The sequence below is a fragment of the Chinchilla lanigera genome, unplaced genomic scaffold (assembly GCF_000276665.1).
Source record: "Chinchilla lanigera isolate Chin_1 unplaced genomic scaffold, ChiLan1.0 scaffold00020, whole genome shotgun sequence".
In the NCBI taxonomy this organism is placed as follows: Eukaryota; Metazoa; Chordata; class Mammalia; order Rodentia; family Chinchillidae; genus Chinchilla; species Chinchilla lanigera.
In genome coordinates this window covers 3,937,774-3,962,492 of record NW_004955421.1, presented here as the reverse complement: position 1 = coordinate 3,962,492, position 24,719 = coordinate 3,937,774, and the positions used below count along the sequence as shown (strand labels likewise).

The following is a 24,719-nucleotide window of genomic DNA, read 5'->3' as shown; positions in this document are numbered from 1 at the left end:
CCTTCCCTTCCCTTTTCCCTTTCCTTTCCCTTCCTTTCCTTTGCTTTCCTGGCTTGCTAAGCAGGCACTGTGCCACTGAGCTATATCCTGGTGATATTTTTACATTGGCTTAGGAGTGGCTCATTGAAAAGTATGACTTTATGGCAATACTAGGTGGTTTCCTCTTTGATTCTCCTTGTGTCTTATAGACCAATTTTGGAAATTCGGAGCCATCATGATTTGCCTAGAGTTCCACTGTTTTTGTTTTGTTTTGTTTTGCCTCACCACATGTTCTTAGTATGTATTTCTGGCTCTTCTGCAAATTAGAAGAAAATCTTATGTTGAGTATTTAATGGTCAGAACTAAAGTGAGTTATCATCTCTCTGTCTGTCATAACCCTGAGCATTTTTAAAAATAAAAATATGTATGATTATTTTAACCGACTGAGTTTTTCCTGTCATTTTCTAAGAGCGATATCTTAGTATGCACAGGGCTTTAAACAATTTTTTATTACTTTCCCAACTTAGAATCTGTAAGCTTTTTAAATACCTTGACAATCTGCTTCACATATTGTGATGCCTGCTTTGAGAAAGTCTCTTGCCAACATACTTTCATCCTAAGCTCTCTTATTCTAAACAGATAGTAGTATTGACTTATGTAGTAGAATGTTTAATATATGTAGATATACAAAAAGGCTGAGCACTGTGGTGTATTTCATTATAGCAGCAGATGAGGAGAGTAGAGAAGGCCGACTCAACGAAAACAACGATAATGATGAAAAATTTCAAAATGTTTTTAGTGCTTCTTGCTGGAATTAAAATAATTGCACCTTAGCCAGGTGTCGTGGTGCACACCTGTAATCCCAGCACTCGGGAGGCTGAGGCAGGAAGATCCTTGCAAGTTCAAGATCAGCCTGGGCTGCAAAGTGAGCTCCAGGCCAGCCTGAACTGCATAGTGAGACGCTGTCTCAAAAAGACAAAAAAAAAAAAAAACCACAAAAAAAAAACTCAAATAACTGCACCTTAAGCCTTGTGTATGCCTACTTCAGGAACAGAATATTAGCATTGTTTTAAATATGTTACCATCTTTTTAATAGCTCTTTATTTTAATAGGAAATCAGCTTATTTAACATCTAAAAATTTTATCACAGGTTTTAAATATTTTAAAAATCATACAGAGGAATATAATGAATCCTCATGAACTTACCCACCTGTTCCCAACCACTGTCAGCCTGTTGTCAGTTTTGCCCTACCCATTTCTCTTGCTGTTGTATTGAAGCAAGTTCTAAGCACTCGGTATTTTAGTCACTGTTAGTATTCATCAGTTTCAAAATACCTTAGGTGGTTTACCTTTTTATAGTTAAAAAAAAAGTCAGGATCAGATAAGTTCCATACCTTGAAATTAGTAGGTAAGTCTTTTTAATTAACAGGTTCCCTTTCACCTTTTTCCTCCCTTGCAATTTATGTGTTGAAGAAATTAGATTGCTTAACATGTTTATAGTCTTACATTTCATTCACGTAACATCTTTACCATGTTCCCTTTCCCCATCTAGTGCTTGTAAATATGTTAGGTGTGGGGACTTAATTCTAGCCTTTTTGGCACATCTACTTCATAAGGCAGTGTAGTTACCTTAGTTTAGGAGGCCCACATTGATGCTGTAGCTGGATGGTTAGGTCTCATAGTTCATTAGGTGTTGTGGAATAGGATATTCTGATTTTATCAGTACTGATTTATTTACTCTTACTAAATAGCTTTACTAAGATACAGTTGACATACCATTATAATTCATCCATTTAAAGTATACAGTTCAGTGGTTTGTAGTATAAATGTATGTACACCCATCACCACACACACTTTTGACTAATTTTAAGATCTCACAAAGAAATTATGTATCTTTTACCTGTCATCTTCTTATCTCCCTCTCCTACTCCCAACTCCAAGTAATGGAACCATATATGTTCTTTTGTTATTGACATCTTCACTTAGTATATTTTCCAGGTCTGTCTGTGTTGTAGCATATATCAGAAGTTCATTCCTTTTTATGGTGTATTAATATTCCATTGCATGAGTACGTCACATTTTCTTTATCCCTTTGTATTGGTGGACATTTGGGTGATTTCTCTTTTCAGCTGTTAGGAGTGTTGTTGCTGTAATTGTACGTGTGTGCAATGTTTTGTGTGAACATATTTTCCTTTGTCTTAATTATCTATGTAGGAGTGGAATTTTGGGATCGCGTTGTAAATCTGTGTGTAACTGTTTAGGAATGCCAGACTGTTATCCAAGCAGCTTCATCATTTTATGTTCCTTATTCATAGTGGATGCTGGTTCTGATTTCTCCATATCCTCACCAACACTTACTATTATCTGACTTTTTATTTCTTGCCATCCTAATGGCTAGTCCCTAGGGGACTAGTGAGTTTTGAACATATTTTCATGGACATATTGAGAGATCTTCCTTAGAGAAATGTTGGCCAGATCTTTCGCCCATGTTTTAATTGGGTTATTTGTCTCATTATTGAGTTGAGAAGTGTTTATATATTCTAGATATAAATTTCTTGTTGGAAATACAATTTATATATAATTTTCTCTCATCCTGCAGGTTGTCTTTTTACTTTCTTCTGCTTTGTATATTAAGTCTATCTTTAAAAAGAAACTTATTACTCAGATAAAACAGCTTACATAGGAAAGCAAGAAAACTTGATTCTTTGCCTTTATTTATAAATTTTCAAAATTAGGAATTTAAAGAATCCTTTCATAGTGACCAATCGGTTGTTTTCTTTTTAAAATATTATGAAACTGTAAGTTCAAACATTTGATGTTTTGAGTGCATGGTGGCTTTTATTCTTTTTGATGTCTCACATTTTTAATTATCCCATTTTTGGCTAATGAGCCTCTTCAGATTGATTTCTAAGTGTTTATGATGAATACAAAATGTGTCTGGTAGCTTTTTTTGCTTTCTGACAGGAGATATTCCCTTCTCAGCTTACATATTTTCTCTCCCTGAGCTGAAATCTGCCATTTGCCCAAGGAGCCCTAGTCCTCTTTTCATGTAGCACTGTCGGTGCTCATTGGTGCTGAGGTGGTCCCTGTTTATATCTGTGAAATACATAAGTGGGTTTTTTGTTTTCAGTTACAAAATATATTATGAGTTTGTCTTTAAGTTTCAGTTTATATTTAGGACTTTAGGGATTTTACTTAACCTCTTCTGTTGTACATCTGTATCTCCTTTTTCTTACTTTATAATTCCTAGTTCTCTGAGTCACTGGAGATATAGTAGTTATGTTATATTCTTACTGTTTTATTTCACATGACCCAAAATAGCAGTACCACCATTAACACCAGTATAATTACTGAAAATAGTTAAAAGTATTTGGTTTGGTTTGGCTTTTATTTTTGCCACTAGACTATGTGTAGCCAAAGTATTGTTTTTAAAAGTTAGTTGAAATAGTTTGTTTTCTTATTCTTACTAGCTAGACATACAGCTTATTTTCTGTGTTTTTTATCTTCAATATGTAGGAACTGATTTTACATTTTAAGTTTTTATTGTAAAAAATGCAACTTAAAATTTAGCATTTAAACAGTTTTAAGGATTGCAGTTCACTAGTGTTAAGCGTATTCATTGTTGTGCATCAGATCTTCCTGTTTCATCTAACAAAACTAACTCTATACCCATAAGACAGTTCCTCATTTCTCGCTATTCTTGGCAACTACATTTCTGTTTTTGGTTTCTATGAATTGGAGTTCTCTAAGTACTTATAATTAGAATCATACAACAGCTGTGTTTTTGTACTGACTTATTTTGTTTAACATAATGTATTAAAGCAACAAGAGCTCCTTTATTTTTAGGTTGAATAATATTACGCTATATATATACACTACATTTATTCATTCGTCCTTTTCTACCTCCATGTGTGGAATTTTAAAATTTAATGGTTTGTTTTTTCATTTTTTAAAATCCAAGAAGATATATTAACCATTTCTAGTCAAAAAGGATAGGTACATACAGTGATGGCGAACCTTTTAGAGCTCTCAATGATAACAAACAGCCTGCTGCGGCATGTGTGCCATAGGTTTGCCACCACTGGGTACATACATCATTCAGAAATCTGTACCTATGAATTAAATATATATATTTGTATCACCCCTTCCCTAGAAAATGGTGGAACACTATACATGCTGTCCTGCACCTTGATTTTATCACTTTCTCAGAGTAGTATAGAGAAGTAGTCCTCATTCTTTTTCACCGTTCATAGTTAGCCTATTGTGTGGACATCTTGTTTCACCAGTTTCATATTCATGAACATTCAGGTTCTTTGCAGTGCTTTAAGTAATCTAGCAAAAGTAATATACTATATTGCATTAAGACTTTATATTTTTTGCAAAGTTACTTTTATACCAAATAAAATGTCATAGGAGTGGGATTTTGGGTTGGAAAGTATGTGGTTTTTTTTGATACTGCTGAATTCCCCTGTGTAAGTGTTTTGGACTTTTACTAGTATTTTAGTTAGAAATATGGTTTTACTTTGCATTTTCTTCATATGAGCATCTTTTTCATATTCAGAGGTGTTTGATGTATTTTTCTGTAAACTGCCCATTTCTTTAGTCTGTTTTTCTTTCTCTGTCTCCCTCCTTCCTTCCCTGTCTCCTCCCGCTCTCTCTCTTTTTTGTCTTTGTAAGACAGGGTCTCACTATGCAGTTCAGGCTGACCTTGCGCTCACTTTGTAGCCCAGTCTGGCCTTGAACTTGCATCAATCCTTCTGCCTCAGCCTCCCGAGTGCTGGGATCACAGGCATGTGCCACCATGCCCGGCTTTAATCTATTTTTCTATGTAGCTAGTATTTTTAAATTCAGAGATTTTTTTTTTTTTTTTTTTTTGTACTGGGAATCAAACTCAGGACTTCATGCTTGGCAGGTGCTGTGCCACTGAGCTAAAGCCCTGGCTCTTTTAGGGATTTTTTGAATATGGAAAAATAGTAACTGTTTGTTTCTTAAATAAACTATATTTTTGGTAGTTTGTCATTATCTTTTTACTTTGTGGTGTCTTTTGCCATTTAAAAGTTTTAATTTTTATGTAGTTTATTTTATTGACCCTTCCCCTTATTAAGCTTTTACAGTTTCGAATTATTTTTAGCATAGTAGTTTACCCCTGCACTTTGGATAATTTTTATTAAATGCATGCGTAGTTTGTTCTCCTTTCCTTTCATCCCATGCAAGATGAAAATTTTACGGTGTTTGAACCTTTCCATTGAATATACAGTTGTTCTAGGTTATTGTAAATTAGCAGTTAAAGGGCATTTCTGGATGTCATATTTGGCTTCTTTGTTGTATTGCATGTATTAGATTTGTTATGTGCTATGTTGTGTGTTTTATAACAGGAGCTGGAAAGGCAGAAACATATGTGTAGTGTGCTACAGCATAAGATGGATGAACTTAAAGAAGGCCTTCGGCAAAGAGATGAACTTATTGAGGTATGTATGTGAACTATGGAAATACTTAATTTTGGTAAAAATGTGTTGCTTAGGATGAAGTTGTATATGTGTTGGGAGGAGAAGAAAGTTAAAATGCTATGAAGAGTTACTTCTCTTTCCACATTTGGCTATCCTAAAATTTTTCAAACATTAACTATGAAGGCAGGCCTATAAACATTTCCCCTTTAATAGCAGAAGCTTTCATTAAATGTCTTTTATTCCTAAGCACACTGCTTATCCTAAAGATATCAAGGAAGTAGGCAAAAGGAAAAATGAATAGTACCATTATTCTTTGGAACATAGTGAATACCACTTTTTGGGATATGATTCTTGAGATATAATAAGTTAAACTTTCTTCAGTTAAATACCTTTATAAGGTAGCTAAATGAAAAAGAAGAAATTGTCAAGAGCTGTACCTGTTGTACAAAAAGTGAAGGCTGGGTAGTGTAGAGGTTTAGGTTTTTGCTACCTTAGTGGTAATATCTTAAGTGGGATGGAGTTAGTCCACCAACAACTTTTTCATTTGTTTTTTTATTTTAGATAAAGTCTTGCTGTATAGTTTAGGCTGGCCTTCAACTCACTATACAGCCCAGGATGGTCTCAGACTCGAGGCATTCCTCTCCTGTCTTAGCCTCCTGTCTGGCCTTTTAAAAAGTATCATTTTGTCAGCCTGCATGTATCTCTGTTCTTCTCTAAATGTGTTTTTCCCTCCTGAAGTTGAAGTTTGAAGAAGATCCTGCCTACTACCTAGGTGTGGTTTTCAAGGGTTTCTAACATTAATTAATTTAGTGTTGATGACATGTTAGTGATACTAGGAAGGCCAGCTCTTAATGATCCAGGGCATGTAGTTCACCACACTTGTCCACATTCCTGACAACTCAGACTCTAGTCTTTCTTTCCTTCTTTTCCTCTTCCTTTTTGGACCTCCAGTGCTTAATTTCTTTCACTGTAAATGACCTATGAAAACCATTTAATAAGGGAAAAATGACTGTCTTTTTTATTTGTGAATTGGTATAGTTTTCATGACTTTTAAGAAAAATAAAATCATACAGCTAGAGTATATAGATACTAAATGCAGATACAGATAACGATCTGTCAGATTCTGTGTGTTTGTTGGCCTCATTTTTTTTCCATCTGGTAGGGAACATATTGTCTAAATTGTGTGTCCTACTGCTGTTTAAAAAACAATGTAAAATCCTTTTCTTTTTTGTTCTTTTGTCTTTCCATGTCAATATACCAGTCCTTATTTCTTATCCTAATTAAGATGAATGCTTTCTCCCTTTCAAGATTTCAAATAATAATAAAACTACTTTTTTGTTTTTTTCTGGTACCAGGAATCGAACTCACAACCTTGCGCTTGCCAGGCAGGCGCTGTGCCACTGAGCTAAATCCCCAGCCCCATAAAATTACTTTTGGAACTGCTTCTCAAATTCAGTAGCTTACATGAGGGTTAACTGTTCCAGTTGTTTACATATTACATTTAAGAGGATTATAATGCTTGATTTCTATTCTTTGTCTCCGTGGCTCCTTTAAAATCCCCACAGTATAGAGTACACAAACTTTAAAAACTTTAGTTTTCAGTGTTTTTTTATGTTTACATTGGAGATCTTTTAGATGTTAGTGGCCATGATTACATAGAAATGAAATACCTTGAGTATGACAAATAACACTTTCTTGGTTTTGAATTGAAAATTGCATGGCAAAACAGGTAATGTACGAATGGGAAGAATATACAATGTTAATTTTTCAGTAGTCCACAGGGAAAAAACTGTTAAGAGGCTATAAACTAAGCATCTTTCCCAATCAGAAGAGTTCTTTGAAAATCACTAAATGTTAAATTCCAGTCTCACGCTTGCCAGGCAGGCAATGTGCCCCTAAGCTACATCCCTATCCTCAGTTTTTCTAAAAACCAATTTTTCCTTTGTAATTTAGGATGTTCTTGCTATTATTATAGATTCTGCTATTGTAGGTTCCTCTAGAAATATACACTGTTCCATGTTTGCAAAAAGGGGGGGAGGCTATGAAAGGAGGAGTATACATATGGAGCTGTATGTATACAGAAACCCCGCCTGGCTTGCTGCCACATAGTTGTGGTTGGAAGTTATTTATTCACAGTCGCCTTGTTTACTTTTGCTTTTTTTTTTTTCCTGCAGTGCTGGAGATAGAACCCAGGGTTTGGGTATGCTAAGCATATGCTCTACCACTGAGGGACAACCCCAGAGCCTCCTTGATTATTTTTATGGGGCAAGCCAGCAAGACTTACGTAACCAAGACTCTGAACATAATCTTTCCTTTTAGCAAACCACTCTTTCTTTTTTCTGTTTATCACAGACTTTCATCCCCTTTTTCTTAAGTTTTCAATTTTTATTCTGTTTTCCTTCTTTTAACTTCCTCCTTTTTTTATTTCTCTTCTTTTATTACTTTTCTTACCCCTTCCTCTGCAGGAGAATCAGCGCATGCAGCAGAAAATAGACACCATGACAAAAGAGGTGTTTGACCTCCAGGAGACACTTCTTTGGAAAGATAAAAAAATTGGGGTATGAGATGAAATTGGGCTTTCATCAGAAGCTCACATACAAGGAATAAACCAATAGAATTTAACTTAGAGATTTGTAAAAATCTGTCCTTTTCAATCTTCTTGTGCATTTATACAGCGTGAAATATGAATAAGTGAAAGACAGGGGCTTCCATAGGAAAACTTGATACTGTGCTTAGAAAGAACTCTTCTTTCTAGCCAGCTCAGGGCTTGTAAAACCTAAAAGTATGGACTTACAAAGGAAGTTGTTCTTTATGCCCGTAGGATTCTTATCCAAAGTCTCCCATAGGATTCTTATCCATTAAATATCACAAGCATTTAATTCAAACTCTTGTGTGTGGTTTGGTATTCTTACAAGAATTTGGATAAGAACCAAGAAGATAAGGAGCAAGGATGGGGGGAAAGTTAACATCCTATAAATCCTTGGTGAACAAAATAGGAAGAGATTAAAATTAGTTTAATTATAGAAGTGGATAGGAATGTAAGACTTGGCTGAGTTGCCAAACTGTGACGCTAACTCTAATTATAAACCCAAAACTCCCTAAAGCAGGGGCCCAGATAAGGAAATAGTCTTCTTTGCTTTTTGGGCTTAGCCCTGCAGGTAGATTCCAAGTATACTGGAGGCTGAAAAAATTTCAGTCCTTATCTCATGTGACCTTTGACAATCCCATTTATGCCTATGTATCTGCCAAAGGCTTACCTTGTCAGGGAAGTGTTGTGATGGAGGAAACAGGAAGAACAAATAAGAGAAGTCTTATTTTACTTATGGTTAGGTGGAATAAGAAAAAGGTGGCAAAGGTTGCCAAAAGCACCAGTGAGAGACATGCCCAAAAGTGAATCTTCTGGGGGCTGGGGATTTAGCTCAGTGGCAAAGCGCCTGCCTCGCAAGCGCAAGGTCGTGAGTTCGGTTCCCGGTACCGGAGAAAAACCAAAAACAAACCAAACAAACAAACAAACAAAAAAAACAAAAGTGAGTCTCCTGGATCTGCCTCCCATTGTTAGGGACGCTGTGAAGCCCAGCTGGTGGTCAGCAGTATCCATTTCTTTTTATTACTTCACCTATCCTACCTTCTCGTTAGTAAACACATAGGAAAACCACATTTTTTTTTGAGTTTATGGACAAAAATTGAAAGGGCTACTTTTACATTATTTAAGTTACCAAATTTCTAAAACTCTACCCTAGCAAAGCTTTCTGGGGGATTAAATGAACTGCATTATTTTGAAATTATAATTGTGAACTGCTAATTTTATTTAAAGTTTTAGTTGTGAAATTTAAAATGAGGCATGAAAAATATGTGACACGAAGTAGGCAGTTTATATAGTTAAAATCTAGTCATTATCTAGAATGGATTTTTAGGACCTTACATAATTTTCTGTAGCACAGATCTGCAGAGCCAAGGTTTCTAATTCATATAGCTATCTTAGTATTTTAAACTGATTTTCTTAAGAGTTCCTGTAGTAAAACCTTCAACTCTCAGTCCAATAAAATAGCTCTTTAAAACAAAACAATTTTATTCTTTTTAATTTTTGCTACCAAAAAGACATGCTGATGGTTATGACAAATTACTCAGCTCTTCAGTTGTCTTGTCACTTTTTAAACAAGTACAGCCCTCTATTCTGTGGCTATACCATAATGTGTTCAAAGCTTTGACTTTTTTTTTTTAAATCTTTTTTGAGACAAGGTTTCATTATGCAGTTCAGGCTGACCTTGAATTCATTTTGTAGCACAGCCTGGCCTCAAACTTGCAGTGATCATCCTGCTAGGATTACAGGCGTGCACCACCATGCCTGGCTAAAGCTTTGCCTTCTTAAAATTAAATTTTTTGAGAGAAAATTTTACATTCATATACAACTACATATATGAAATACAGAAAGATTACGTATACCCTTTGTCTTGTTTATCCCGAATGTAACATATTTCACAACTGTAGTATAGTATCACAACCAGGATATTTCCCTCGTATAATTAAGATACAAAATATTTCCATCACCTTTTTTATAGCCATATGTACTATATATGCCCCTCCCCCAGCCCTGGGAACTAGTCTGTTCTCTGTTTCTGTACTTTTGCCATTTTAAGAATGTTATATAGCTGAAATCATATATAATATTCTGGACTCACCTATTTCACTCAGCATCAGTCCCTCAAGATTTATCCAAGTTGTTGTGTAACAACAGTTCCTTTCCCTTTTATTGTTTTTAATTTGAAAAATTGTGCTAACATACTGTTCAGTGACATTAAGTACGTTCACGTTGATGTGCTGCTATCATCACCATCCATCTCCAGCACATTTTCATCCTTCCAGGCTAGTGCTCTGTACTCGTTACAAACAGCTGCCACCTCCACCACCTTCCCCTAGCGGTCATGTTTCTGTCTGTCTCTATTAGTCTGACCACTTGGTACCTCATGAGTAGAATCATATAATATTCAATTTTATATTTGTGACTGTCTTATTATACTTATCACAATGCCCTTTGGGTTCGTCAGTATTGCAGCATGTATCAGATAAATATCCTTACTTTTTAAAGCTGAATAATATCCCATTGTTTATATATACCATGTACCTCCACTGATGAACACGTAGGTTGTTTCTGCCTTTTGGCTGTTGTGAATAATGCTGCTATGAACATGTGTATAGAACTACTTGGATATGTCTGGATAGCCGCACAAATTCATTCCCATTCTGATTGTATTTATGTCCTGTGCAATTACATGGTGATTGAAACCATTGCCCAAAAGTTAAGCTCATTGTACAGACCATTTGGCTTCGTGACGCTAGAATTTGAGGTCGGTCAGGAAATAGAGCTCCACAAACATGTATTTTTCACCCTAAAAAAGAAAAATCTAAGAACTATTGTTGCATGAAAACACAAGGGTGGTGATTATATGGTCAGATAATACAGAGGATTTCATATCCAGCATGAATACATTTGATCCAATTATAAGTTATTTCAGTAAGTTTTCAAACTTTGTGGTGAAATGGCCAAATATACAGGATATATTGTATTTTCTTGTCTGTAATTAGGGGAAATGAAATGAAAAAGTCTAAATGTAAAAATGAAAGCCAGTGCTACAGACATGGAAAGAGGGAGTAGAGGTCTTCCACTAGCATTTGCTAGAACTTCTAGTTTCAAATTGGTCTTTTCCTAAGAGGTCTTTTAAATTCCATGATATCGTTTATACAGAGCATGTTGTGGCAGTGGTCATTTCCTCAGTTACATGTGGTGATGTTATACAGCTATGCATGCAAACAAAAATACCTAAGCCAGCACAAATTAAAATGACTATCAACATTTAGGAAAGTATTGTTGGGATTTGTTCTCCTCATGTTTCTTTTGTTGTTAAGATAGTGGAGTGTGAGTACTAACTTGATACCGTAAATGCCATGTGCTGTTAGAAACTTAAAGTACCACTTTCGTAGGTAGACTTCAGGCACATAAAGTTTGAGTACAAATTGTGGAAAGTTAGATGTTGACATTGTAGTGTGAATAAAGAACATAGTGCAGCCTGTATGGGACTGTGATATAAAAAAAAATGCATGCAAGGGTTTTGGAACTAAAAATAACTGAATTCATTTTCTGGCCTTGTTATTTACTGAGACTGTGTGCAAAAAAAACAAAAGGAAAACTTCTCTGAGCCTTAATTTTCTGATCAGCAAAATGAGGGTGAGACAAGTAGTTCTATTACAGGGTCGTCAAATAGGATCAGAATGATTTTGAAAAACTGCCCAACTGTTCAGCCTTTGATAACTAAGTAGTTGACCCACTTCTGAACGCAGTAAGCCAAGCAGAGTTACCTGCTGTAATTTAACTTCTTCAGTTAGCAAGAATGCTGGTAGAAAGCACTTATACAAGAAAAAAAAAAAAAAATGTAGAGAAAGGCTTATTTGAAACAGCCCCGCTATCAGGTTTCTGCTAGGGCTACTTGACTTGGTAGTGCTTTTTAAAGTCTGGATTATTTTATTATATAGTTAAGTACTCTCGATTTGTCACTGATGACCAAAGTAGGTTTCTGCTTCCACACCACCTTCTAAGCTCTGGCAGTTGTGAGATTCAGGATGTGGCCACGAATTGCCAGTGAAAACACTGGTTTCCCTGAGATGTCTCCTGTGGTCATAAGCACTCCAGACGGTGCTCTATGCTGAACTCGCTTTCTAGCCTCCATTTATGAAGTGGGTGCTGTGGTTATCTTTTGTTGTTGTTTTTTTTCCAATGAGGAGATTGAGGCATAGGTAAGTTAAGCATGTGCCAGGACCCAAGAACTTGATTCTGAAATCTGTAATCTACTGTAGGTAGGCTTTGTTTTGTCCAGTGTTTTATTTTTGTTTTTCACATTTTGAAAGTATTTCAGAAAACCAAGTGAGTCTTAGTTGAATCCTCTTGGAGATTAGCTATTTTTGGATTAAGTGGTATTAAATATTTTGCCATACTATTTGGAGAACAGCCATACAACCAATATTTAATTAAAATAACATGCATACTAGATATTTTTTTCCAGAGCCATTTTTATTTAAAAATACTGGCATATTTTTGAATAAACTATTTTAGTTAAACATGAGATCAGTTTTTTTGTTCACCAAATGAAAATATACTCAGGAGTTCAGTAAGGAAATTTCAACTCTTTGTTGCTGTCTTCATCTTCCTTTTCCTGTTTTCTGCATTGACTGGAAAAGAAAGATTTGTCTTTCTGCTTGATGTGATAAGCATGTATTGCCAAATTTATGCATGAGAACTAGTTTCTACTAAAACCCTCTTCTGGAGATGTATAATCCATATACAGATAATATGTGTGTTTCTACCCCTGATTGCTTGCTTCCAAGCTTTTAACTGCTTCCTTGCTTTTTATGCTTTTATCTTTGCTTATTTGGATTAGTTACTTTTCACTTGCTCTTTTTTTCTGTGCCATTCTTTCCCTTGCTGCCCTGCCTAATACTAGGCCCTAGAGAAACAGAAAGAATACATTGCCTGCCTTAGGAATGAGCGAGATATGCTCAGAGAGGAACTGGCTGATCTGCAGGAGACAGTGAAGACAGGAGAGGTATGTTAGCATGAGCCTGGAGCTCACATCCCTTACTGCTTTACTCTACCTTCCTTTCTTTCATCCTGTCATCTTTCTTATCTTGAATACAGTTTTGATATGGTACAGTAAGTCATTTCCTTTGCAGAAGTATTTTCTACATAATGATTTCTAATTAGGTTTTACCTGTGGCAAGCACATTGTTGCAGAGTTACCTCACAGAGCTTTCTGATTCCATGTGGGCCATCTTTTTTTTTCTTCCACACAGAAACATGGCTTAGTTATAATCCCTGATGGCACGCCCAATGGTGATGTCAGTCATGAACCAGTGGTTGGAGCCATTACTGTTGTGTCTCAGGAAGCTGCTCAGGTCTTGGAGTCAGCAGGAGAAGGGCCACTAGGTAAGACACTGGTTGCATTCTGTCTTGGATTAATGTTGTTGGGCTTCCAGCTTGTTTATATCCCAGCTTGAAAAACAAAAACAGCATATAAAGGTCATTTGAGACTTGCCTACATCTTTAAGAAGTATCTGGACATACTGTTATCAGACACCCTTGATCTTGCTGGGGTATGAGTCCTTAAAAGATAGCAAGTATAAGGCCCCTGAGTAGAAGCACTGTGGGTCTGTACATACTGCTTTTCACTTAATTCAAACTTTCTGCAGCGAGAGGTTGGCATGCTTATCCTAGGGGAGCTGTGGGCTGACGAGATGCTTTCCAAGTAGGTTTGTATGTTCTTCTTCCTGAGCATCTGGTTTTGTTTCACTACTTAGCCCAGGGTTTAGTAGCTCTTTGCCACCACATTTCTTAAGGCAAGAAATAGATGATCACAATAGGTATTACAGGAGTGTAACTCCCAGGTAAGCGCTTTTAAGCCTCTTAAAATTTAGGCTTCTTAAATGTAAACCTTTGAGAATCTAATGATGTAATGACACCTCTTCTGAGGAAATCACAGAGGTCCCCATCCATTGCTACCACTAAGAATTCTGCTGTAGAAGATGAAATATAGTAGATAATGTATTATCAGCTCACTTTTATTTATTAGGAAACAGTCTTTTTCCTTTTCTGTTTTTTTTTATGTATGTGAGAGGTACTGTAACAGTGGCAGAAGCTGAAAAACATTTTAGAAGTTAGCACATTTACCAATGTGCAGAATTCTAGAAATTTAATTAATTGTAGAGCACATTGATAAAACAGAGGATGCTAGGTGAGTGACAAGGAAGATCTAGAGAATGGAATGAGTAGACGGCTATGGGCAAGTGTTTCCTTTTGCCTGTTCAGAAGGTGCTGAAGAAACTACATTTGGCTGTAACCTTCCTTAATTGTGGGTGGTGGCAGACCAGATGTCAGCTGCTGCTTTTACTGAACTAGAGGTATCTCCTTAACCCAAGAGGCGTGTTTTAATGTCTACGTAGGAAGAAGCAGCTCTCTGCATAGGCCAGGAGAAAGACCTAACAGTGTACTCCCCAGCCTCAGACTGCCCTCAGCTATCCTCATCTTTGAGATGATTCCCTTCACTTCACCCTGTAACATTTGTGGAACTTGCTTCTTTCCGCATTGTGTTCCTCTATTTCCTGTGCTCTAGCTTGCCCCACCCAGCCCTTTTATTCCCTTTCTTCTTTCACTTGTTTTGAATTCTCCTGCTAAGGGTGTATGCCCGTGCAAATGCTGTTGGCATTCTTGTGTGTCTATTGGTGAAAGCTTCCAATTTTTTGAAAGAAAAAAATGGCCTCTTTTGTACTTCAGTTTATCTTTATGTGGAAAAATCATTATTGTGGGAACAAATGTATTTAGTGCCCAGTAAATATTGGTTGTGTGGAAAATACATTTGGGATAATTAAATATTCTTCAGTAATACTATTAAAGTCTTTGTTTTCATTGTCAGAGCTATAAGTACTTTATCAGACTGCTGATACTTACGACTTTTGGGAACTATTTTTAATTGTTTATATACTACATTACAAATTTAGTTTGCAACTTTTCTTTTTTTTAAAGATGTAAGGCTACGAAAACTTGCTGGAGAAAAGGAAGAGCTACTATCACAGGTAAAGATATTCTCACTGGACGGTATTACTGATTTTGCTAGACTCAGTTAATGTTAAATGTCAGTAAATTAAAATGTTCATTACAAATTGGAAATGTGTTTAATTTCAAACATTAGCACTCAATGAGATTAAAAGTTAAAAAGGTAACTCACATGTTATTTTACTTTTTGATCACATTTTGCGTTTGTCACTCTTTCAAAAATTTTTATGGAACACAAACTTTGAGACATTTAGTTTTATAAAGCTTGTTGTAAAGACAGCAATCACCTGCCTTCCCTTAACCCTGGCCATTTCTATTCAGTTTTTAGCCAAATCTTGATGTGTACTGTCTGTAGCATGCTTGTGTTGCCTCTTGTTGCGTTTTAGGCATTTTCTATTGGCAGCGCTGTGTGGAAGATGAGGACATACCTGCCTTTCATCCTCTGCCTCTGCTGCTTGCATGCATACTTCCCATACTGTAGACTCCTAATGAAGGGACAGCATGAGTCCAGCGTGCTGTCCTCCAGACTCCAAACACGAGTCACAGGGGTGCCCTGTTACATTTTAGGGTCATTTTCATCTTCACAATTGCTTGTTTTCTTTATAGTTAAAATTGTGAGTTTTCTTTGTTTATTTGCCTGATTTTTTTTTTCTCCTAATCAGTAACTTAGAGTTTTGTTTTTTGAGAGAAGGTCTCATTAGTTCAGGCTGGCCTTGAACTCACTATGTAGCTCAGGCTGGCCTCTCTTGGCAGTCCTCCTGCCTCCCACTCCCAGTTGCTGGGAGTGATTTATATGGAAAAATCCGCATAGTAATTTATGCACACCCAGCATAAACAGTTTTAAACAGTAATTTAAACCCATTCTTAGTGTTTTGAGATGTTAGTTTTACTCTAAGCTGCACCTGATGAGTCTTACAGCATCTGACTCACCCCATCCTGAACTTATTGCTTCCATAGAGAGATGTGATTGGCATATGGAGATTTTTCTCTGTGATAGGGGTTGTGCTCCCTATTCCTAGTCTCTTGTGCCTTCCTCTTTATCTGATTTTGCTGTGTCTTCCTTCATTTCCTGAGGAAAGGGATATGGGCCACTAATTTCTCATGACCTTGCAGCTCTTAAAGTGTCTTTATTTTACCCGCTTACTTACTTGGTAGTTTGGAAGGGTATTTAATTCTGGGTTGCAGTGGTTTTTCCTTCAGATTAAAAGAAATTAATTAATCTTTATTATTCTCTGTCTTCCATTGTGGTTTTTGAGGATTTGGGAGTCAGGTTTGATTTTTGTGACATTTACCCCTCTTATGGAAGCTAGTATCCTATTGTCTTTTTTCCTGCTATTTTGAAATTCACAGTGATGTTTTGAAACTGGGCCTCAGTCACAGGTTACTGGCCCTCTGTCACTTTTAGGCACTCCTATTCTTTAGTTCTGGGAAGATTCCTTGAATGATTTTGACTTTTCTCCCTTACTACTATTCAATCATCAGCAAATGTTAAGTGAAATTCCATTGTTTGTCAGGTACTATTCTAGGCACTTGGGATATTTAAGAAAATAAATTAGTCAAAAACATTTCTACCCCAGTGGACCCTACATTCTAGTGTGAAGAGATCAGAGAAACAAACATAATTAAGAAGTGAATTATATGGTGTGTTAAAAGATTTGTGCTTATGTATTTAACATATCTGTGTGTCCAGTTATATTTAGCCTTATAAGAGTGGGCATGGAATGAGTAGAGGCATTTTACCAGCAAGTGTAGTGGGATAAGGGGTTCAGGGAATGTATGAGAGTGATGATAATGATGGACCTAGAAATTAAAGTGGATAAAGACAGTCTTATCAGACATAGCAAAAAATACCAAGGTACAGTAGAAGAAAATGGAACCAGTGAATTAGAAGTACAGGACCAGTGGGGTTAAAGGATGTTAGGTTAGGGTCTAGAGAGAGTGGTTTGGAAAGATGAGGAACTGTGGTTGTAGAGAGAAGATACATGGAACTCAGTTGTACAGAAACTGTGGTTATCTAATGATATCTGTCACATGGCTTGGTGTGAGTGGCTGGGAGCAAGAAGAGGTAGATGATAAGATCCTTGGAGAGGGAGCCTTCTAGAGTGTGAGAATTGAGTTAAAGGAGAGAGCCTGTACTTCAGTATATATAGAAATTACCAAGAATTAAGACAGTAGTCTTGAGGGACCGTGAGTCAGGAGGTTAAATGGTGAAGGAGTGGGATGACAGCAGTGATGAGAGGGAATATATATAACTTGAAGAGATGAGATTAAGAACTGGACCTTCTGGGTAGAGGTAGACTACTTCAGCAATAGCAAGGAAAGCAAGAGGGCACCTATTCCATTCCCAAGGTCAGTGAGAGGAGGCTGTGGAATTTAACAAACAGCCAGTGTTTGGTAGGCTGCAGAGGAAGCTTGGTTCGTAGGAGACAAACGTTTCCTTTAGAGCACTGAGAAGAGGCTGAGGAGGTGAGGCTTTGCTCTTGATGGACCGATGTCTCTAGAGGGTTCATTGAATGAGTTTCAGCCATTAGGAAAAGTTAGTAAATGAAGAGTATGGGTTGTACGGTATGAGTTGCTGGTGTTGAGGGCCATTGGGAAAGTCACTTGTATACTTTCAATTATTTTTGTCTACAGAAAGTTTTCTAAATAAGAATTTAACTTATCTCTCAACAAAAAGTTTCATGGATGTTTCTGTTTCTAGTAAAAGTAACACAAATCCCTGTACTGTTCCATAAACTACACAAATAATAAAATGTAGCGGTTTTTTGGTTGGTTTGTTTGTTTTAGAGACAGGGTCTCCCAGTGTAGTCTAGGCCAACCTTGAACTTTCTGTGTAGCCCAGACTGGCCTCACACTTGTGATCCTCCCGCCTTAGCCTCTCTGAGGCCGGAATTACAGACATGGCAACATGGCTGGCTTTTTGTTAGGACACCTGATCCTCGGGCTCAATAGTTTTTTGTATTTGTTTAGAGCTTGTCTCTAGTACCTAGAACCTTGTCTCATAGTAAGCTCCTAAGAAAATATTTTTGAGTGAATGATTTGTATGGCAGATATGAGGATCTGCCTTGTTCCCTGATGTGGCTCCTGGGCCAAGCATCTGCTTCATTTGAGAGAGTGGGTCTTGATGGTGACTTTCATTTCCATTTCAGATTAGAAAACTGAAGCTGCAGTTAGAGGAAGAACGGCAAAAGTGCTCCAGGAATGATGGCACAGCAGGTGACCTGGCAGGACTGCAGAATGGCTCAGACTTGCAGTTCATCGAAATGCAGAGTAAGTATTAGGGGACAAGACAGTCCCTGTCTGTGTATAAGCTGCGTCCCCAGAGTGAGGTTATGGGAAGACTGCTGGAGTCACTATGGAATTTGTTACTTTTACTATAAATGGAAACATCCAGGAAGTTATATTTTTTGTTAAATATTCTTTAGAAAATTTTCAGTATACAAAAATAATTGGAAGTACACAGGTGACTTTCCCAGCTGCCCTCAACACCAGCAATAGCAAAAGCTTGTGGTGCTAGGACTGTGATAAAAAGACTGGCTAGGCCTCAGCCAGTGTGGAAGAGCAGCCTCATTAGTCAGACAGCTAAGCATAGGCTCTCCTTGCTTGTGGCTTCAGGGCTATAAAAGGATAAGTTTATTGCTTTTACCCTTTCTAGGCAAAGGGATTTCTAGGGACTTTTCGTAAATAGTGAAATGCTTTTTTTTTTCTGGATGTTTAAAAATTTTTTAAAAGAAAAAATGCTGCAGAATTTCAAAACAAGATGATCAAGAAATTAACGATGGTTATTGTATATTGCTTTTTAAAAAAAATTTTTTTTTTTGGTACCAGGAGTCAAACTCAGGACCTTGCACTTGCCAGCAGGCGCTGTGCCACTGGGCTCTCCCCAGGCCTATACTGCGTATTGTTATCTTCAAAGTAGTTGCTCAGTGCTGAGAGTGTCCCTTTCCCCATTCATGTGCCATCTCCAAGCTACCATGTGGCACCTTTTCCCATCAAAGTTTATGGAATTTATCTTGGCTAAGAGGAGATTTGGACTCACACCAATGTTGAGTAATTTCCGAATTTTCTTAGAAGTACTGTTTTTAATCCAGATTAATCTTTAGATGGAATTTTAAACAAGGTCACAAAGTAAAGTTGAGTCTGCTCAAGTTTCCCAAAATTATTCCAGTTTTTCTCTCTTTGTACTTTTGACCTATTATTTTTAGATAGTGTACTCATTCTAAATCCTGTAGTTGAGGTACTTCAGCAGCCATCCATATATAGTTAGCCTTTGTTAGTGGTGATGTATGAGTTAGGGGTAGGGAAAGACTTATTTTTCTGATTTAATGGTGGCTTTTCTGACAGCTTATTTTAAAATCTTGACTGTTCCATGGCCTTTTCTAATTTGAGTTAAACTGCATAAAAAATATGTTTTGGATTAGGATTAGTAGTACTAACTTTTAAGGTTAGTAACTTCCTGTTTTGGATATCAGCTAGGATGCTCATGGTATTCTCAGGCACTATCTTGTTCTAGAATATCATTTTAATGTGGAGGGTGAATGAAGACAGGGACATTGATCAGAGGTGCACTAGCTAGTTAGGAAGCTATGGTGGTGAGCCTGAACTAGCACAATGATTGTTTTCAAAGTTGTAGAGGGCAGGAGAAAGAATTGAGGGACAGGCCTAAAACAGCAGATTAAAAAAAGAGAAATTGAAGAGAAGTGGGCTGGCATTTAGTTGTGAATGCTTCCTAGAGCCACATAGCTATTGTAGAGGTCATTTTTGCAGAAGGCAAGGTAAAGATACTCAGCATGGAGGTATTGAATGAGCAATCTGAGCCAGACTTCTGGAAGGTTGGACCTGGATGGTGAAAAGAAAGTCAGACGGGTCCTCTGGACCACAAGGGGCCAGGAAAGCGGCCAGGCAACTTTTGCTTCTGGACAGCACTTTAGCTGTTGGATGCAGTTCTTAGAATGGGATTTCTCAGTCATGGAATGACTGAGTCAAGGAATTTGCACATTTAAAAACAGGAAGGAATCAGTACCTGTGGAGGAGCCAGAACGTGTTGACAATCAGTAGACTGCTGGGGATAAGAATTTCAAAACAAAACAAAACAAAACAAAATGAGACCCTGAAAGCTTGTTTTAGAGCTCAGGAATAGTTGTCTTCACTAACAGAGTTAGCTTTAGTGGATGGTTTTATAACCCTGTTACTTTAGAGATGACAGTAACTGTCCCATTAAAATCTCTGGGAAAGACTATATATAATACGTATTTGTAACCTTTGTCATGTAGAAATGGAGAAAAGTTCTTGAGTTAGATCATTTGAGTATTTCCTTTGGTAGGTTATATTTGATTCATCTTCTGTAACCCTTATGATTTGATTATCATGTCAGAGGGTGACTTTTGTTAAATTTGGGTTCTCAGAGTGAATTTTTATTCCCTATCATTTCTGAACTATTTATTTTATTAGTACATGTTTGTCATACATAAGGTATACATTCATCCCGGGGGGCCTGTCCATGTACATTCGGCATCTTAATCGTTTTTACTTTTCCTCTCTCCAACTCTAGCTCCCCCTCCCTTTTACAAAAGGTGTACCTCAGCTTTTACTTTGCTCTTTGAATTATTTATACTTTGAGTTTCTCTTATAAGAGAAATCATACAATATTTAAGCTTCTGTGTCTGATATATTTCAGGAAGTATTATGGTCTCAAGGGGCATCCATCTTTCTACAGATAATTCAAATTTGTCCTTTTTGGTGTAGTACTCCATTGTATATATGCACCACATTTTCTTTATTCACTTGTTGATGTAAGCTTATTTTTAATAACTCCTTTCTTTTCTCCTCCTCCTCCTTTCTTTTTTGTGATACTGAGGATTGAACCCAGGGCCTTTGCATGGAGCAAAGTCCTTTTTTTATTTTGAGACAGTGTCTCCCTAAGTAGCCCAGGGTGGGCTCAAACTTGTGATGCTTCTGCCTCAGCCTCCCAGAGTGCTGGGATTAGACATGTACCACTCTGCCCCCCTAAAGTATTTATTTCTTAAATCGGATGATCTGTAGCTCTATTATATTATGGCAACATATTATCAAAAAGCTTTTATTTCAGCAAGTGTTTGTTGAAGCATACATTGTGTGCAAAGTGTTTGGCTAGGTACAGAAGTTGATTTAAGAAGCTAAGCCAGATGTGGTGGCATATGCCTGTAACCCCAGCCCTCTGGGAGGCTAAGGTAGGAGAATCACCAAGTTTGAGCCTAGCCTGGGCAGCTTGGTGACAGCTTGTCTCAAAATAAGGGATTAGGGATGTAGTTCAGTGTGAAGGCCCTGGGTTCAATCCCCCGTATTGCAGTTAATTCACTAGAATTATTAAAAGGCTAAGACAGGGCCCCTTTTTAGATACAGTATTTTAAAAGCACATGATAAATGTCGTAAAAAGAATGAAACGCAGAGGTTAGGAAACCTTCTAAGTAAGGAGGGAAATGGAAATGAAAATGAGCACAGTCTTGAAGGGACTTGAGGAGTGGGAGAGCAGAGGTGCAGAACACGGAATGGAAAGTTGCAGGGCTGGATTCATGGAACCAGAGGGCCCAGTCCTGTGAGATAGAGACTCTGTGGTCCACAGGACTGCAGGTAAGTCTGTGGCAGTCACTGCTACCTGGCAGGGCTCTATTCTTAAAGTTCTCATACATATCAAGATGTAGAGAATGACTCTTAGCCTCAGTATTGAGCAAGGGCTACTGTAGCAGCGTAAGTGCTGGAGGTTTTTCAAGTGTGTGTAATCCTGAACACGGACTGCTGATTGCTGAGTATTTGTTTTGTCATCTTAGCCTGCATGGTCCGTTATATGCTCCGGAAGGCATCACTGCCTGGTGTTTCAATTCCTCCTCTCTGGGTGATGATAAATTCACTATATCTTCTGTTTCAGGAGATGCCAATAGACAAATAAGCGAATACAAATTTAAGCTTTCAAAAGCAGAACAGGATATAACTACCTTGGAGCAAAGTGTAAGTACTTCTGTGTGGTACCAAGTGATTTAAATTCCTAAATGGCTAAAACTAAGAATGCCTAGGTTTCTGTGGGCTGCTTCTGCAGGTCTTTCTAAAAGTCCTCTGTATTAAAATAGAAAAGCCAGCAGAGCACACCAGGCTTGTTTTCTCTGAAAATATAGGAAATGGTAGCTATAATTGTTCTTTGTAGGTATTTCAGGAGAATTCAAGATCATAGCTTATAACAAAGTCATTTAGTGTACATTTCAGAAGTCTAAAAACTCCATTGAGTGAGTTTCCTTCTACAATGCTACTTTGGCACTTTTACAAGATAGTCATCGTAAAATTTAACATGGGAAATGGGCCCTGTAATGATTACAGCTGTAATCCTCCCTGGGAATCTTTCTTGATTTATAAATAATGTTAGAGAAGAGCTGTGACTCACCCTAAGGGGGTTTGTTAGTGTTAGATTCCTTGGAAATCATGATGACATTGTATTTCCATCTTGGCTACCAAGTACTTGGTGGCAAGGACTAGAAGCTGATCATGTTCGTATGTTTATAGATTAGCCGGCTTGAAGGACAGGTGCTGAGATACAAAACTGCTGCTGAAAATGCTGAGAAAGTTGAAGACGAACTGAAAGCAGAAAAGAGGAAGCTACAACGAGAGGTTCTTGTTTTTATATGTTTCTTGGGACAGTGCAGTCCTAAAAGACAAAAATCCTTTGCAAATAAACTTCTTTAATGTGTAAGAAATTTAATAGTGGGTCAGATCTTAAGGAAATATCACTTAGTTTCTTACATGGGTTGGTTTTGGACATGCAGCGATTGCCATTTACTTGGATGGTTTGGTCAGTCAAGCTAAAAAGTACAATAGTAGTTTTAGTTTTTGTTTCAGATCGAGCCTGTTTCTGCAACTTCTCGATGTCCTTTCTGTGATTTAAGTAATCAGTCTTCAGCATCATTGTTCACATCTTTTGCTGACTGGAGGGAGGAAAGGGTTGTCCCAAGCAACTAGCATTGCTTCAGTTCTCCAGGAAGTTAGAAGAGTAGTACCAGTTTGGTTGCTGACCATGTAAAACGACTGTTTTCCCTGTCTCCAGTTAAGAACAGCACTGGACAAGATTGAGGAGATGGAAATGACTAACAGCCACCTAGCCAAGCGGCTGGAGAAGATGAAGGCCAACAGGACAGCACTTCTGGCCCAGCAGTAGGAGGGTCACCCTTCGGCCTGTGTGCAGCTCTGTGGGGCCTGCCTGGCTCAGTGGGACTGACTCTTTGTATATTGACACAAACGCCTTTCAAGTACTGTTTGTTTTGTCATTAAAACAGGCACCTTTGTATTTTATAATTTATGAGAATGAAGTAGGTTTGAATCTTAATGAATGAACACTTTGGTTTTTGTTTGTAGTTTTATTCTAGACTAAAAACTGGTCCATGCTGTCTTTATTTTAAATTTTAATTTCAGAATCAAGTTTACTCATCGCCCCCCGCCCCAGCTGCCTCAGTGACTGGGCACTTGGAGGCCTTGGCTGGGGTCTGGAGGACAGCAGTTTTGAGTGCTCACCGAGACACTCGCTGGAGACCTCAGAAAACACAAGTGCCTTCTCCACAGTGCAGTGCAGACTTCAGTGACCTCCAGCGGGCAAAAGACATTTCCCCTTCCGTCAGCATTCATATCTTAGTGAAGAAAACAACTTCACTGTTGGAGAATCTGTGTTTCACTCAAATTTATGTTCAGAGGGAAAAAACCTTTTTTGTAAAATATTTAAATTTACATAAGAAAATGTTAGGAAAATACATGGGCAGTGTATATAAAACTTGCTTTACTGCATGGGGTAGTGAAGTCCAAGACTTCTACTCTTAAAGCAAGAGTAGGGTCCTTAATCTTCCATATCCACTGTGCTGTATCTTGTAAAGTATTTTCATGTGCTGCTTATTTGTGAAATGAAACCTCAGGCAAGCCTTGAGGTGGAGGGAGGGGAAGGGCAGGCAGGTGGGCGATCTGCCTGAAGATTCTATTAAACACAACACTTTTGCCAACCATGATTGGCTACTGACACATTTATTTTGATATAAGAGCCTTTAAAAGCAAATCATGGCAACCATACCTTCCTGTCTTGCTGCTCTTCTTTTCTCTCTCAAGGAAAAGTAATCTGGAATATAGAACCGTTTCTTCTAAGAACTGTTAATTTCATCTAAAGGCATTCAATCTGAGGTTGTTTTGTTTTTAAACCTTGAAGTTACAGATATGTCCACTTTGCAGGGTTTGTGATGTTCGTTTGCTGTCAGAATCAAGGTCGTTTTATGGAAATGATTATGTAGCTTCAAAGTGCTTAAACAAAATATACTGGGGAAAACTTTAATGAATTAAGACCATTTAAGATAATACAACTAGACTTGAAACTAGATAATAAACTCAAAAGTGAATAAAATCTCCAGTAATTGTTCCCTTCTTTAGAGTAATTATCCTTCACTTTAAAGATACGGAAATCAAGCTCCTGAAATGAACTGGTGTCCTGTAAATTTTCTAATAGTGACAGCAGATGTGCGGTGATGATGGGTAAGAGAATGTTCCGAAATGCAGTTAGCCTCTCATCCCCCAGATGGAATTAACACACAGAGCGTTTCAGCTCTCCCTCCCCTGGGAAACCACACTTCCTCTCCACTCAGGAGCACTTGGCCTGTGCGCGTCCTGGGCTCATGGAGCCTCATCTCTGTTCGGAGTTT

At 37.6% G+C, this 24,719-nt stretch overlaps 1 protein-coding gene across 13 annotated transcripts in view; it reads left to right on the top strand.

Moving 5' to 3' along the window:
- The window catches only part of Lrrfip2 (leucine rich repeat (in FLII) interacting protein 2), a 128,648-nt gene extending 104,209 nt beyond the window's left edge, over window positions 1-24,439 (top strand). For 9 of the 13 annotated variants that reach the window (XM_013513688.1, XM_013513682.1, XM_013513681.1 and 6 more), the window contains 9 exons: window positions 5,355-5,447; window positions 7,892-7,984; window positions 12,920-13,021; window positions 13,269-13,401; window positions 14,995-15,044; window positions 18,174-18,294; window positions 21,929-22,008; window positions 22,555-22,659; window positions 23,093-24,439. In XM_013513688.1, coding sequence (XP_013369142.1) covers window positions 5,355-5,447; window positions 7,892-7,984; window positions 12,920-13,021; window positions 13,269-13,401; window positions 14,995-15,044; window positions 18,174-18,294; window positions 21,929-22,008; window positions 22,555-22,659; window positions 23,093-23,203 — 888 coding nt within the window. In that variant the 3' untranslated portion in view covers window positions 23,204-24,439. The remainder of the gene's footprint in view (window positions 1-5,354; window positions 5,448-7,891; window positions 7,985-12,919; window positions 13,022-13,268; window positions 13,402-14,994; window positions 15,045-18,173; window positions 18,295-21,928; window positions 22,009-22,554; window positions 22,660-23,092) is intronic. The other 4 variants (XM_013513689.1, XM_013513691.1, XM_013513690.1 and 1 more) reach the window with 2 other exon arrangements.
- Window positions 24,440-24,719: the final 280 nt, after the last annotated feature.